The 15,325-nt window shown below is 44.9% G+C and overlaps 1 protein-coding gene across 4 annotated transcripts in view; it reads right to left on the bottom strand.

The window, feature by feature from the left end:
* Nucleotides 1-15,325, bottom strand: part of LOC111978321 (tau-tubulin kinase 1) — a 39,781-nt gene that overhangs the window by 12,127 nt on the left and 12,329 nt on the right. For all 4 annotated transcript variants that reach the window (XM_024008317.1, XM_024008318.1, XM_070448548.1 and 1 more), the window contains 3 exons: nucleotides 13,584-13,788; nucleotides 13,009-13,190; nucleotides 1,926-2,475 (listed from right to left, as the gene is read on the bottom strand). In XM_024008317.1, coding sequence (XP_023864085.1) covers nucleotides 1,926-2,475; nucleotides 13,009-13,190; nucleotides 13,584-13,788 — 937 coding nt within the window. The remainder of the gene's footprint in view (nucleotides 1-1,925; nucleotides 2,476-13,008; nucleotides 13,191-13,583; nucleotides 13,789-15,325) is intronic.

The raw sequence follows: 15,325 nt of genomic DNA, 5'->3' as shown, positions 1-15,325 counted from the left end.
AGAAGGACGAAACCCGATCATACTATTCCTGATCTACAGGCCCACAGGCTTATCTGGAGCACAGTGTACAGGCCGGGCAGGGCCCCAGTTTATTGCACAATAAATAAAAAAGTAATTTTTGTTGTAATATTCCCTTTTGTTAAACCCTCCAGTCCACTTAGATATAGCCAGGATTGTGTTTATTTCTGTGACGAGGTGGAGGAGGGAGCAGAATGTATTGTTGTTGCTGTGGTTCGGGAAAAAGCGCTGCATGTGGTTACACAAAATGCTAGCTACAACCCTTACTGGGGTTTTTATCCGATCACGTCTTATTCATTAGTTTGGCCAGCATCTGTTGTATCTGGAGTCGGGACAGGTTGAGGACAGAGTGTCTGGGTCGCGACACCCCGGGGCTGCCGGGTACCAGGGGTATGTGGCGCCGCGAGGGGAGACGGGCGGGGCTGCTCTCGGCGGAGCGGCTTCTCTGGATCAACGCCCCAGCTTCCGAATTACCATGGGGATACTGCTCCGTCTCCAGGGTAGAGGACGAGAACACGTACGACGCCAATCTCCTCAATTGGTTGGGCCTCGGGAAAGAGTGGTGGGGGTGGGGCCTGTCCTCCTCCAACTGAAAAAGACCAATAAGAGTGGAGGAGAAAGGCATCAGGCGGGGGGGGTGGCCAAGAAGACTCCGTCTCTTCTCTATCTCTGCTGGCAGGGGAATGTCTGGGTCTCTGTGTGTCTGTGTGCATGTTGTAGTGAGCACACCACACACACACGCACATACAGCAGAAATATAAGGGGAGGGATCTCTTTTTTCAATCTCTTTTTTAGGGAGGGATAAACGAGACCGAAGCACAATGGTTTGGGTTGGGTTTTATTTTGAATGGATAAAAAGAGATGTTCGAGCATTTCAGTGTTTGCCGACTGTCACTGGATATGGATATGCAGGCACAGGGCCAGAGTTGTTCTGGCAAGATATTTAATGGGGTTTCCGAGGGGCTGAGATTGACTTGGCGCTGAGAGAGAGGAGAGAGAGGAGAAACATATCCCTACTTGTTTTGTGAAACAGTTTTTGTGTACTGTCTGGAGCAGTTTACTGTCTTAACCCATAACATATCTTCTATCAGAACATGTATTCACACAACAGCATAATATTGCATCATCAGCACAAAATGGTTGAATTGGCTGCTATCTTGAACAGGTCTTTCTTGCAAAATAACTCTTTGTATCAATGAGACAATCATGGTTAAATCAATAAAAAACGCAAACTACAAGGAACTTTCGCTCCACCCATTTCAGTAGCTGCCAAAATTAATGCTATTAAAACTATGGCCAGAATTTAACCATTGAAGATAACTGTTCCTCCACACTGCTGTGCTTCATGAAGTGTGTTTCACTTGCACAGCTGTGTATCCCGAATGGAGGGAATTCATTCTTCATAGGAGATAGGAATCTGCAGTCCTCTTGCACACACTGGATGACTTATTAAATACAATACTACCGGTATAAATAAAACATTAACCATTGACTTTATGACAGCTTGGTAATTATAGGCTTTAGTCAGTGGATAGATGAAGCAAAAATACAGTAAGCTATGTAATGCACTGTTATTGGTCAAATTAACACTGGGTGTACATAAATTGACCTTCAAAAAGTAACTACCAATGGCTGAGAAGATTAAGAATAAGTATATGATTCATTCAAATTGTGTCCAGTTACATTGTCGACACAGGAAATAACAGGAAATGGCCCACGGCCCAAGATAACATAGACATATACCCGCAGAAAGACAAACACAGATGCAGACGAAGACAGACAGGTGGCCAAGTACATTTAAATTTAATTAGAATTTCAATTCAGTTCAAATGGACCCCAACCCATACAAACACACTCACACACCAAGACACACACCAATTCTCCACCCCGCAGTCCCTTGATCTTACCTGTCCTTGAGCTCCAAAGTGCTCCGACTGCGGCCGTGGTCTTTGTCCACGGCTATGAGGCAGAGTGTGATAACCCGAGTGTCCAGGACTAGCCCCATTAGACCCCTCCCCTTCCGGAAGTGCCACTATGCCTCCTGCTCGCATCTTAGGCCTCACCACCACCTCTCCACCTACAGCTCCCCGTAACCTCCTCCGTTCCTCCAGTTCATCCAGGGGCTTCAGCTCCTCGGGCTCCTCATCGGTGGTGGGCCCCGAGGTGGTGGGCTCGGCACCCGGGCCCAGGAGACCCAGGAAGTCCTGGAGCTCAGTCTCCTTGTCAATGATCACCCACTCCTTGCTGTCAAAGTCTTCCTCCTCGGCGAGTGGTACAGACCGGATGAAGGCGTTACTGTGGGCCTCGGGGTCAGCCGCGGAGGCAACGGAGACCTCCTGGCCTGGTCTCCCACCGCCACCCTGCCGGTCCCCACCTCCTCCCTCCAGGGAGTGCATCTGGGCCGGCTGGGAGGAGTGCACGTAGCGGGACGGGGATCCCAGGATGTCCATACGAGACCTGGTGGGGAGACAAAAAAAATCACTGTCCAAAACCTTGGTAATTTGACTGTGTGTATGTATGTGTGTTGTGTTTTAATGCGTTTTCAGTGTGTGTGTGTGTGTGTGTGTGTGTGTGTGTGTGTGTGTGTGTGTGTGTGTGTGTGTGTGTGTGTGTGTGTGTGTGTGTGTGTGTGAAAGCATGGGGGAGATCTTCCTGGGTTATACTCAACCTTGTCTCAGGGTAGTAAGTTAGTGTCTGTTCACATCCCTTAACACTAGAACCGCCTTTAAATTTTAATTTAATTTTGTAAATAAATAAAAGAATCAACCAAAAAAGAAACTATGTCCTGCTCCTTCCCTGACTTTTCCTAAATGTTTGTATTTTACACTGCTAATTTGTCAGACTTTTTAAATCACAAACAGAAATGTTTTGGAGCATTTTTACCAGTTTTTTTCACACCTATTCCTATCTCTATCAGCCAAGATAATGTGCTGTAGGACGCTGGTACCCAGCCAGGGGCTAATGCTTCTCTATCTCCTCACTTAATGAATGACAAATGGATGAATGGGCGATACTTGTGCACCTTACTTCATAATTGAATTTAAATTAGGCCTAATTGAATGATAAGGAGGGTGAAGAGGGCGATTTAATTTCAAACAACAATAGTGTAATGATGAGTTTGTGTTATGCCTATTTATCAACGTTGGCGCTCATGTTAATAATTTGACCGCACGCTTTGCGGGTTAATACCATTCTCTTTTACATTTTAATTTGTAAAAGGAAGCTGTTACAGGACTGTTTTATTTACTGTAAATAAAACAGATTAGTAATAGATTTACTATTACTAATCAAATGTATTGTAAGGGAAACCAAAACATGCTGTGTGTTGCAGTGGGACATTAGAATAATGCTAAACATATCTTTGACTGCATCCAACTTGATGAGGGGGAAACAAACGATGCAAGTCAGCCTGCACATCAAAACTACACCTAAACTATACCAAAACTAATTTCACACATAATAAGACTTAGCCTATAGACAAGATTATATTGACAATAATCTAATGAGTGACAATATTAGGCCTATCAGTTGTTAAATTGTACATGAAGAGATGGGTGCATCTTGTAATTTACAGATGCATGTAAAGGAGCATCACTTTATCAAATCCTCCTTCAGAGTCACATGCAGGTAAAACATTGTGATTTCTATATAGTATTACATGCTGACCAGACCGCACACGGACATCGCGCGCATGTTGATTTTGTTCACCCACACCAGATGCGATCAGGACACACAGGTTGAAATATCAAAAATAAACTCTGAACCAACTATATTAATTTGGGGAGAGGTCGAAAAACATTAAACATTTATGGCAATTTAGCTGTCTAGCTTGCTGTTGCTAGGTCATTTATTCTGGGATATAAACATTGGGTTGTTATTTTACCTGAACTGCACAAGGTCCTCTACTCTGACAATTAATCCACAGAAAAAAGGGTAAAAGTTTGATTCCTGTAATCTCTCCTCCTTCAGGCTTCTTCTTCTTTGGTCTTTATATTGCGGTTGGCAACCAACTTTAAGGTGGATTACTACTGTACTACCAACTGGACTGGAGTGTTATCTTTCAATCACCCACGTGGGTATATGCTTCTAAAAACCAAGGAGGAGATGGGAGAGGCGGGACTTTCAGCGCGTCACAAATAAAACCAAGTTCTATTTTAGCGCCTGGCTACGCAGATGCTCATTGACACAAGCGAGCAGTGTGAGTGCAAAGATTGAATAACATATACTGTATGTGTACATTTTATTTTGCAATGCTCACGCACGCTACGTCAGCAGTGTGTTCAGCATGTTAGAAAGAGAATATTCTGCAGTTTCTATTACACATACCGCTGTCAAATAACTCCAGCTCTATTTCCAAATTTCACTTTTTCCAAGAATATCCATGCTGTCCATGCATTCAGTACCACATTGTACCACGCAGCATTGATCTGTCTTCTAAGTAAAAACTAGTAACATAATAAACTTAAAATAAACTTAAAATATGCTATTATTATTTATGCAATTCATATTTTACAGTTGTTTATGAACTGGTGCTTTGTTCAGGAATACAGCAAATCATTTCACCTGTGCACCTGGCTGGTTGTATTATTATTGTCTTTTTTGTTTCTACTTTGTCAAAAGAAGCTGTAACTGGACTTTATGAATTACTATAACTCTATTACTAATCGAATCTGCAAATAAAGCTGATCCAATTGATTACACTGTAATGTTTTTATTGTAAGGGAAACTAAAATAGGCTATAGGCCTACGTTTTTTCTAGGACTTTGTAGAATTACACAAAACATATCCATGACTCTATCTAAACAAATAACTATTGTTATTTTTTTAAATAAACAGTGCATTTGAAAAGTATTCAGACCGCTTGACTCTTTCAAAAAAAAAATCTTCAAGCTACACACAATACTCCATATTCACAAAGCGAAAACAGGTTTTTATTTTTTTTGGGCAAATGTATAAAAAAACTAAACAGAAATACCTTATTTAAATATGTATTCAGACCCTTTGCTATGAGAATCGAAATTGAGCTCAGATTCATCCTGTTTCCATTGATCATCCTTGCGATGTTTCTATAACTTGATTGGAGTCCAACTGCGATACATTCAATTGATTGGACATGATTTGGAAAGGCACACACCTGTGTATATAAGGTCCCACAATTGACAGTGCATGTAAGAGCAAAAACCAAGTCATGAGGTTGAAGGAATTGTCAGTACAGCTCCGAGACAGGATTGTGTCGAGGCACAGATCTGGGGAAGGATACCAAAACATTTCTGCAGCATTGAAGGTCCGCAAGAACACAGTGGCCTCCATCATTCTTCAATGGAAGAAGTTTGGAACCACCAAGACTCTTCCTTGAGCTGTCCGCCTGGTCTAACTGAACAATCGGGGGAGAAGGGCCTTGGTCAGGGAGGTGACCAAGAACCCGATGGTCACTCTGACAGAGCTCCAGAGTTCCTCTGTGGAGATGGGAGAACATTCCAGAAGGACAACCATCTCTGCAGCACTCCACCAATCAGGCCTTTATGGTAGACTGGCCAGACGGAAGCCACTCCTCAGTAAAAGGCACATGACAGCCCGCTTGGAGTTTGCCAAAAGGCACCTACAGACTTTCAGACTATGAGAAACAAGATTCTCTGGTCTGATGAAACCAAGATTGAACTCTTTGCCCTGAATGCCAAGCGTCACGTCTGAAAGACACCAGGCACCATCCCTATGGTGAAGCATGGTGGTGGCAGCATCATGCTGTAGGGATGTTTTACAGTGGCAGGGACTGTGAATCTAGTTAGGATCGAGGGAAAGATGAACGAAGCAAAGTACAGAGAGATCCTTGAGGAAAACCTGCTCCAGAGCACTCAGGACCTCAGACTGGGGTGAAGGTTCACCTTCCAACAGGACAATGACCCTAAGCACACAGCCAAAACAATGCAGGAGTGGCTTCGGGACAAGTCTCTGAATGTCCTTGAGTGGCCCAGCCAGAGCCCGGACTTGAACCCGATCAAACATCTCTGGAGAGACCTGAAAATAGCTATGCAGTGACGCTCCCCATCCAACCTGACAGAGTTTGAGAGGATCTGCAGAGAAGAATGGGAGAAACTCCCCGAATACAGATGTGCCAAGCTTATAGCGTCATTCCCATGAAGACTCGAGGCTGTAATCGCTACCAAAGTTGATTCAACAAAGTATTGAGTAAAGGGTCTGTATACTTATGTAAATGTGATATTTCAGCTTTTTCTTTTTTATACATTTGCAAAAAAATCTAAAAACCTGTTTTTGCTTTGTCATTATGGGGTATTGTGTGTAGATTGATTTGGGGGGGGATGATTTAATCAATTTTAGAATAAGGCTGTAACGTAACAAAATGTGGAAAAAGTCAAGGGGTCTGAATACTTTCCAAATGCACTATATTTACACAAATATAATGTTTGCTGCATCTTGCAGATTTATATGCATCTGATGCATATGCTAAAGAGGAGGACCTGCAAGGTTCTCTAGTGGGTACTTATAGGCTGAAAGGTCAGGCGGTTCTAGGTTTAAGTGGTATGGGGGCTGAGCTTTGGAAGAGTGGTTGGGGTTAACTCCTTCCTGGTTGGCCCCGTCCAGGGGTGATGTTGTACGGGGCCACAGTGTCTCCTGACCCATGTGTCTCAGTCCCCAGTAGTTATGCTGCAATAGCTTGTATGTGCCAGGGGGCTAGGGTCAGCCTGTCTTATCTGGTGTACTGTGATCTAACGTATTCTCCCACTAATCCCCCTCTATCTCTCTTCTTTTCTTTGTGTGTCGGGACCTGCGGTCCGTATTGACCCCATTCTGGGTCCGGATCCGGACCGCCTGTTGAGCATGGCTGCTCTATAGCCATCATGGTTACTATCTGACCATGCTGGTCATCCATGAACGTTTGAACATTTTGAAAAAACGATCTGGTCTTAATGGTCACATGTACTCTTAAATCTCCACCGGTACAGCCAGAAGAGGACAGGACACCCTTCTGTGCCTGGTTCCTCTCTAGCTTTCTTCCTAGGTTCCTGCGTTCCAGGGAGTTTGTCTTGGCCACTGTGTTTCTGCCTCTGAATTGCTTGCTCTTTGGGGTTTAAGCTGCCGCTTTCAAGGAGCTGCTGCGTTCAAGGAGTGGGACTCTTATAAGAAATCCCGCTATTCTCTCCGACGAACCATCAAACAGGCCAAGCGTCAATACAGGACTTAGATCGAATCGTACTACACCGGCTCCAACGCTCGTCGGATGTGGGAGGGCATGCAAACTATTACAGACTACAAAGGGAGGCACAGCCGAGAGCTGCCCAGTGACATGAGCCTACCAGACGAGCTAAATAACTTCTATGCTCGCCTTGAGGCAAGTTACACTGAAACATGCATGACAGCCTCAGCTGTTCCAGACGACTGTGTGAACACACTCTGCAGCCGATGTGAGTAAGACCTTTAAACAGGTCAACATTCACAAGGCCACAGGGCCAGACGAATTACCAGGACTTGTACTGCGAGCATGCGCTGACCAACTGGCAAGTGTCTTCACTGACATTTTCAACCTCTCCCTGTCTGAGTCTGTAATACCAACATGTTTCAAGCAGACCACCATAGTCCCTGTGCCCAAGAACACTAAGGCAACCTGCCTAAATGACTACCGACCTGCAGCACTCACGTCTGTAGCCATGAAATGCTTTGAAAGGCTGGTCATGGCTCACATCAACACCATTATCCCAGAAATCCTAGACCCACTTCAATTTGCATACCACACCAACATATCCACAGATTATGCTATCTCTATTGCACTCCACACTGCCCTTTCCCACCTGGACAAAAGCAACACCTATGTGAGAATGTTATTCATTGACTACAGCTCAGCGTTCAACACCATAGTGCCCTCAAAGCTCATCACTAAGCTAAGGACCCTGGGACTAAACACCTCCCTCTGCAACTGGATGATGGACTTCCTGATGGGCCGCCCCCAGATGGTAAGGGTAGGTAACAACACATCCACCACACTGATCCTCAACACGGGGGCCCCTCAGGGGTGCGTTCTCAGTCCCCTCCTGTACTCCCTGTTCACTCATGACTGCTATGCGGACGATGCACAGCTGTACATTTCGATGAAACATGGTGAAGACCCAAAATTGCCATCCCTGGAAGCCTGTGTTTCAGACATAAGGAAGTGGATGGCGGCAAATATTTTACTTTTAAACTCGGACAAACAGAGATGCTAGTTCTTGGTCCCAAGAAACAAAGAGATCTTCTGTTGAATCTGACAATTAATCTTGATGGTTGTACAGTCGTCTCAAATACAACTGTAAAGGACCTCGGCGTTTCTCTGAACCCTGATCTCTCTTTTGACGAACATATCAAAATTGTTTCAAGGACAGCTTTTTTCCATCTACGTTAACAAAAACTTTCTGTTCGAAAATTATGCAGAAAAATTTATCCATGCTTTTGTCACTTCTAGATTAGACTACAGCAATGCTCTGCTCTCCGGCTACCCGGATAAAGCACTAAATAAACTTCAGTTTGTGCTAAACACGGCTGCTAGAATCTTGACTAGAGGCAAAAAAATGTATCATATTACTTCAGTGCTAGCCTCTCTACACTGGCTTCCAGTTAAGGCTAGGGCTGATTTCAATGTTTTACTGCTAACCTACAAAGCATTACATGGGCTTGCTCCTATCTATCTATCCGATTTGGTCCTGCTGTACATACCTACACGTACGCTACGGTCACAAGACGCAGGTCTCCTTATTGTCCCTAGAATTTCAAAGTAACAGCTGGAGGCAGGGCTTTCTCCTATAGAGCTAAGTTTTTATGGAATGGTCTGCCTATCCATGTGAGAGACGCAGACTCGGTCTCGACCTTTAAGTCTTTATGGAAGAATCATCTCTTCAGTAGGTCCTATGACTGAGTGTAGTCTGGCTCAGGGGTGTGAAGGTGAACGGAAAGGCACTGGAGTGACGAACCACCTTTGCTGTCTCTGCCTGGCTGGTTCCCCTCTCTCCACTGGGATTCTCTGCCTCTAACCCTATTATGGGGGGGCTGAGTCACTGGCTTACTGGTGAGCTTCATTGCCGTACCGAGGGGCGCGTCACTTGAGTGGGTTGAGTTTCTGACGTGATCTTCCTGTCTGGGTTGGCGCCCTTCGGGTTCGTGCCGTGGCGGAGATCTTCGTGGGCTACTCGGCCTTGTCTCAGGGTAGTAAGTTGGTGGTTGAAAATATCCCTGTAGTGGTGTGGGGGCTATGCTTTGGCAAAGTGGGTAGGGTTATATCCTGCCTGGTTGGCCCTGTCCGGGGGTATAGTAGGACGGGGCCACAATATCTGCAGACCCCTCCTTTCTCAGCCTCCAGAAATGATGCGTCGGGGGGCTAGGGTCAGTCTGTTATATCTGGAGTATTTCTCCTGTCTTATCCGGTATCCTGTGTGAATTTAAGTATGCTCCCTCTGATTCTCTCTCTCGCTTTCTCTCTTTCTCTTCTCTCGGAGGGTCTCTCGGAGGACCTGAGCCCTAGGACCATGCCTCAGGACTACCTGGCCTGATGACTCCTTGCTGTCCCCAGTCCACTTGGTCGTGCTGCTGCTTCAGTTTCAACTGTTCTGCCTGCGGCTATGGAACCCTGACCTATTCCCCGGACGTGCTACTTTGTTCCGGACCTGCTGTTTTCAACTCTCTCTACCGCACCTGCTGTCTCTAACTCTGAATGATCGGCTATGAAAAGCCAACTGACATTTACTCCTGAGGTGCTGACCGGTTGCACCCTCTACAACCACTGTGATTATTATTATTTCACTCTGCTGGTCATCTATGAACATTTGAACATCTTGGCCATGTACTGTTATAATCTCCACCCGGCACAGCCAGAAGAGGACTGGCCACCCCTCAGAGCCTGGTTCCTCTCTAGGTTTATTCCTAGGTTCCTGCCTTTCTAGGGAGTTTTTCCTAGCCACCGTGCTTCTACATCTGCATTGCTTGCTGTTTGAGGTTTTAGCCTGAGTTTCTATATAGCACTTTGTGACATCGGCTGATGTAAAAAGGGCTTTAAAAATACATTGATTGATTGATTGACTCCTGACTGCACGGCCAGGCATGACTCCAACACCATCATTAAGTTTGCTGATGACACAACAGGGGTAGGCCTGATCACCGACACATGGGCGGCAGGTAGCCTAGTGGTTAGAGCGTTGGACTAGTAACCGAAAGGTTGCAAGATTGAATCCCCGAGCTGACAAGGTAAAAATCTTTCATTCTGCCCCTGAACAAGGCAGATAACCCATTGTTCCTAGGCTGTCATTGAAAATAAGAATTTGTTCTTAACTGACTTGCCTGGTAAAATAAAAATAAAAAAAATAGGGAGGAGGTCAGAGACCTGACCGTGTGGTGCAAGGACAACAACCTCTCAATCAACATGATCAAGACAAAGGAGATGATTGTGGACCACAGGAAAAGGAGGACTGAGCATGCCCCCATTCTCATGGATGGGGCTGTAGTGGAGCAGGTTGAGACCGTCAAGTTCCTTGGTGTCCACATTACTAACATGGTCCAAGCACACTAAGACAGTCATGAAGAGGGCACGACAAAACCTATTCCATCTCAGGAGACTGAAAAGATTTGGCATGGATCCTCAAAACGTTTTACAGCTGCACCATCGAGAGCATCCCTGCCTGGTATGGCAACTGCTCGGCAAGGCACTACTGAGGGTAGTGCGTACGGCCCAGTACATCAGTACGTCACCGGGGCCAAGCTTATTGCAACCCAGGACCTCTATACCAGGCGGTGTCAGAGGAAGGACCTAAAAATTGTCAAAGACTCCAGCCACCCTAGTCATAGACTCTTCTCTCTGCTTCCGCACGGCAAGCGGTACTGGAGCGCCAAGTCTAGGTCCAAGAGGCTTTTAAACAGCTTCTACCCCCAAGCCATAAGACTCCTGAACAGCTAATCAAATGGCTACCCAGACTATTTGCATTTCCCCCCCCCTTCTTCTACGCTGCTGCTACCCTCTGTTATTATATATGCATAGTCACTTTAATAACTCTACCTACATGTACATATTACCTCAATTACCTCGACACCGGTGCCCCCGCACATAGACTCTGTACCAGTACCCCCTGCATATAGCTCCGCTATTGTTATTTACTGCTGCTCTTTAATTATTTGTTACTCTTATTGCTTACTTTAAAAATAAAAAAAATCTTAAAACTGCATTGTTGGTACAGTGAGGGAAAAAAGTATTTGGTCCCCTGCTGATTTTGTACGTTTGCCCACTGACAAAGAAATGATCAGTCTATAATTTTAATGGTAGGTTTATTTGAACAGTGAGAGACAGAATAACAACAAAAATATCCAGAAAAACGCATGTCAAAAATGTTATAAATTGATTTGCATTTTAATGAGGGAAATAAGTATTTGACCCCCTCTCAATCAGAAAGATTTCTGGCTCCCAGGTGTCTTTCATACAGGTAACGAGCTGAGATTAGGAGCACACTCTTAAAGGGAGTGCTCCTAATCTCAGTTTCTTACCTGTATAAAAGACACCTATCCAAGAAGCAATCATCATCAGATTCCAAACTCTCCACCATGGCAAGACCAAAGAGCTCTCCAAGGATGTCAGGGACAAGATTGTAGATCTTACACAAGCTGGAAGGGCTACAAGACCATTGCCAAGCAGTTTGGTGAGTAGGTGACAACAGTTGGTGCGATTATTCGCAATTGGAAGAAACACAAAAGAACTGTCAAACTCCCTTGGCCTGGGGCTCCATGTAAGATCTCACCTCGTGGAGTTGCAATGATCATGAGAAATGTGAGGAATCAGCCCAGAACTACACAGGAGGATCTTGGTCAATGATCTCAAGGCAGCTGGGACCATAGTCACCACAGAAAACAATTGTAACACACTACGCCGTGAAGAACTGAAATCCTGCAGCGCCGCAAGGTCCCCTGTCTCAAGAAAGCACATATACAGCCGTCGTAAGTTTGCCAATGAACTCTGAATATTCAGAGACACTGGGTGAACGTGTTGTGGTCAGATGAGACCAAAATGGAGTTCTTTTGGCATCAACTCAACTTACCGTGTTTGGAGGAGGAGGAATGCTGCCTATGACCCAAGAAACCATCCCCACCGTCAAACATGGAGGTGGAAACATTATGCTTTGGGGGTGTTTTCTGCTAAGGGGACAGGACAACTTCACAGCATCAAAGGGACGATGACGGGGCCATGTACCGTCAAATCTTGGTGAAAAACCTCCTTCCCTCAGCCAGGGTATTGAAAATGGGTCGTGAGGGGTATTCCAGCATGACAATGACCAAAACAACGCCCAAGGCAACAAAGGAGTGGCTCAAGAAAAAGCACATTAAGGTCCTGGGATGGCTCGCCAGTCTCCAGACCTTAATCCCATAGAAAATCTGTGGAGGGAGCTGAAGGTTCGAGTTGCCAACGTCAGTCTCGAAACCTTAATGACTTGAAGAAGATCTGCAAAGAGGAGTGGGACAAAATCCCTCCTGAGATGTGTGCAAACCTGGTGGCCAACTACAAGAAACATCTGACCTCTGTGATTGCCAACAAGGGTTTTGCCACCAAGTASTAAGTCATGTTTTGCAGAGGGGTCAAATACTTATTTCCCTCATTAAAATGCAAATCAATTTATAACATTTTTGACATGCGTTTTTCTGGATTTTTTTGTTGATATTCTGTCTCTCACTGTTCAAATAAACCTACCATTAAAATTACAGACTGATCATTTCATTGTCAGTGGGCAAACGAACAAAATCAGCAGGGGATCAAATACTTTTTTCCCTCACTGTAAGTAAGCATTTCAATGTAAGGTCTACCTGTTATATTCGGCGCATGTGACAAATAACATTTGATTTGATTTGATTTTAAGGCTGGTGCTGATGCAAAAAGGTCTTTATAAAATCAATTTCATGCATGTATGGTGTACAGAAAGTATACATCTGCACAAAAGTGTATTATAACTTGTCTGCACTCTATAGAGCCCTCACCCTCGTTTATCATAGACGTCTGGTCTCCCATCTGCAGCGGACAGACGGTCTGACTCTGGGCTGTTGATCCTCCGGTACCGCAGAGCGCAGACCTGAGCACCAGTCATTTCTGGGGGAGCTCCACCCACAGGGGCCTCGGGACACACCCCTCTAGCAGGCTCCTCCTCCGCAGCCAACTGTCCCTGGGGGAATGAGGGTTTCTAGGGTTACCACTGTTAGAAAGCTCTGTCAAGAGTTAGACCTATTCTGTTGACTCATTTCAAATAAGTATTATAGGTATATAGCAGCTTGAATTGTACTGTAAATGCTTTACTATTTGCTTTACCATGTTTGAGCACTGTAAATTCATGGTAAACACAGTACCTGAAATATATCTCTTGCTCTATCTACAACCAGGTATGTCTATATCCTCTGAACATAATAGATGGCAATTAAAAACAAACAAGAAAGTAAACTAGCCCTTTTCATTTATTTCTAACTTTGAGTATATTTAAAGAATGTAAGGCCATGTTTTACAGTGCTGCAATCACCAAAGTGAGATACACAGAGGATGTATTAGATGGTCCCTCCTGTACCTTGCTGATGCTGATCCTGAGTTGGTTGCGGTTGAAGTCGGTGTCGTTCCACGCCTCGCCTTCCGCCTGGGGTCGTGTCCCCTCGCAAGGCCTGCTAGGTACTGCAGGTGGAGCGTTCTCCTGGTCACTCAGGTGCTCATCTTGTAGAACGTCATCTGTGTTCTCCCTCGGCAGCTCCCCAGGAATCAGAGTCACGTTCACCACCCTGGGAAAGCACAGAACATTGATGTTTTTATCATTTATTTATTGATTGCCTTTATTTAATCAGGTAAGTTATTGAGAACACATTCTCTTTTACAAAACGACCAGGCAATTAAATAAATTTGTGTTGTCGAAAATATCCTGTACCACTTCAAATGAAAACAGTGTGCTACAAATTCTCATAGCTGCATTCTAATCCTGAATGAATTATCACAACCCAGCATTGGACTATTTGTTCCTGATTTATTAATGTAAATTAGGCTACAGGTAATGGGAATTGTACAATCTCTTGGCTAGCTGGACGTTTTAATATTTAATATTAATGTGTCCAAAATGTTCTTAAGTGTGATCCCATTTGAATTCCTTTCTGCTGTTTAATCTTGTTGATACATTGTTCAAATCAAATCAAATCAAATTGTATTAGTCACATGTGCCGAATACAATAGACCTTACAGTGAAATGCTTACATACGAGCCCCTAACCAACAACACAGTTATAAAAAATGTAAAATACAAATAAGAACAAGAAATAAAAGTAACAAGTAACTAAAGAGCGGCAGTAAAATAACAATAACGAGACTATATACAGGGGGGGTACCGGTACAGAGTCAATGTGCGGGGGCACTGTTTAGTTGAGGTAATTGAGGTAAAATGTACATGTAGGTAGAGTTATTGAAGTAACTATGCATAGATGATAACAACAGAGAGTATGGAGGGCCGCCCCAGGTGGTAAGGGTAGGTAACAACACATCCGCCACACTGATCCTCAACACAGCGGCCCTCAGGGGTGCATGCTCAGTCCCCTCCTGTACTCCTGTTCACTCATGACTACACGGCCAGGCACGATTCCAACACCATCATTAAGTTTGCCGATGACACAAAGTGTTAGGCCTGATCACCGACAACGACGAGACAGCCTATAGGAAGGAGGTCAGGACCTGGCCATGTGGTGCCAGGACAACAACCTCTCCTCAACGTGATCAAGACAAATGAGATGATTGTGGACTACAGGAAAAGAGGACCGAGTGGAGCAGGTTGAGAGCTTCAAATTCCTTGGTGTCCACATCACCAACAAACTAACATGGTCCAAGCACACCAAGACAGTCATGAAGAGGGCACAACTAAACCTATTCCCTCAGGAGACTGAAAGATTTGGCATGTCCTCAGATCCTCAACAGGTTTTACAGCTGCACCATCGAGAGCATACTAACTGGTTGCATCACTGCCTGGAATGGCAACTGCTCGCCTCCGACCGCAAGGCACTACAGAGGTAGTGCATACGGCCCAGTACATCACTGGGGCCTAGCTTCTGCCATCCAAGATCTCAATACCAGGTGGTTCAGAGGAAGGCCCTAAAATTGTCAGACTCCAGCCACCAAGTCATAGACTGTCTCTCTGTTGCCGCATGGCAAGCAGTACAGAGCGCCAAGTCTAGATCCAAGAGGCTTCTAAACAGCTTCTACCCAAGCCATAAGACTCCTGAATCTAATCAAATGGCTACCCAGACTATTTGCATTGCCCCCCCCCCTTTTGCACCGCTGC

This window comes from Salvelinus sp. IW2-2015, linkage group LG18 (assembly GCF_002910315.2).
Source record: "Salvelinus sp. IW2-2015 linkage group LG18, ASM291031v2, whole genome shotgun sequence".
Taxonomy (NCBI): Eukaryota; Metazoa; Chordata; class Actinopteri; order Salmoniformes; family Salmonidae; genus Salvelinus; species Salvelinus sp. IW2-2015.
Note: the sequence above shows the minus strand (reverse complement) of the source record. Positions and strands in the feature narration are given on the sequence as shown.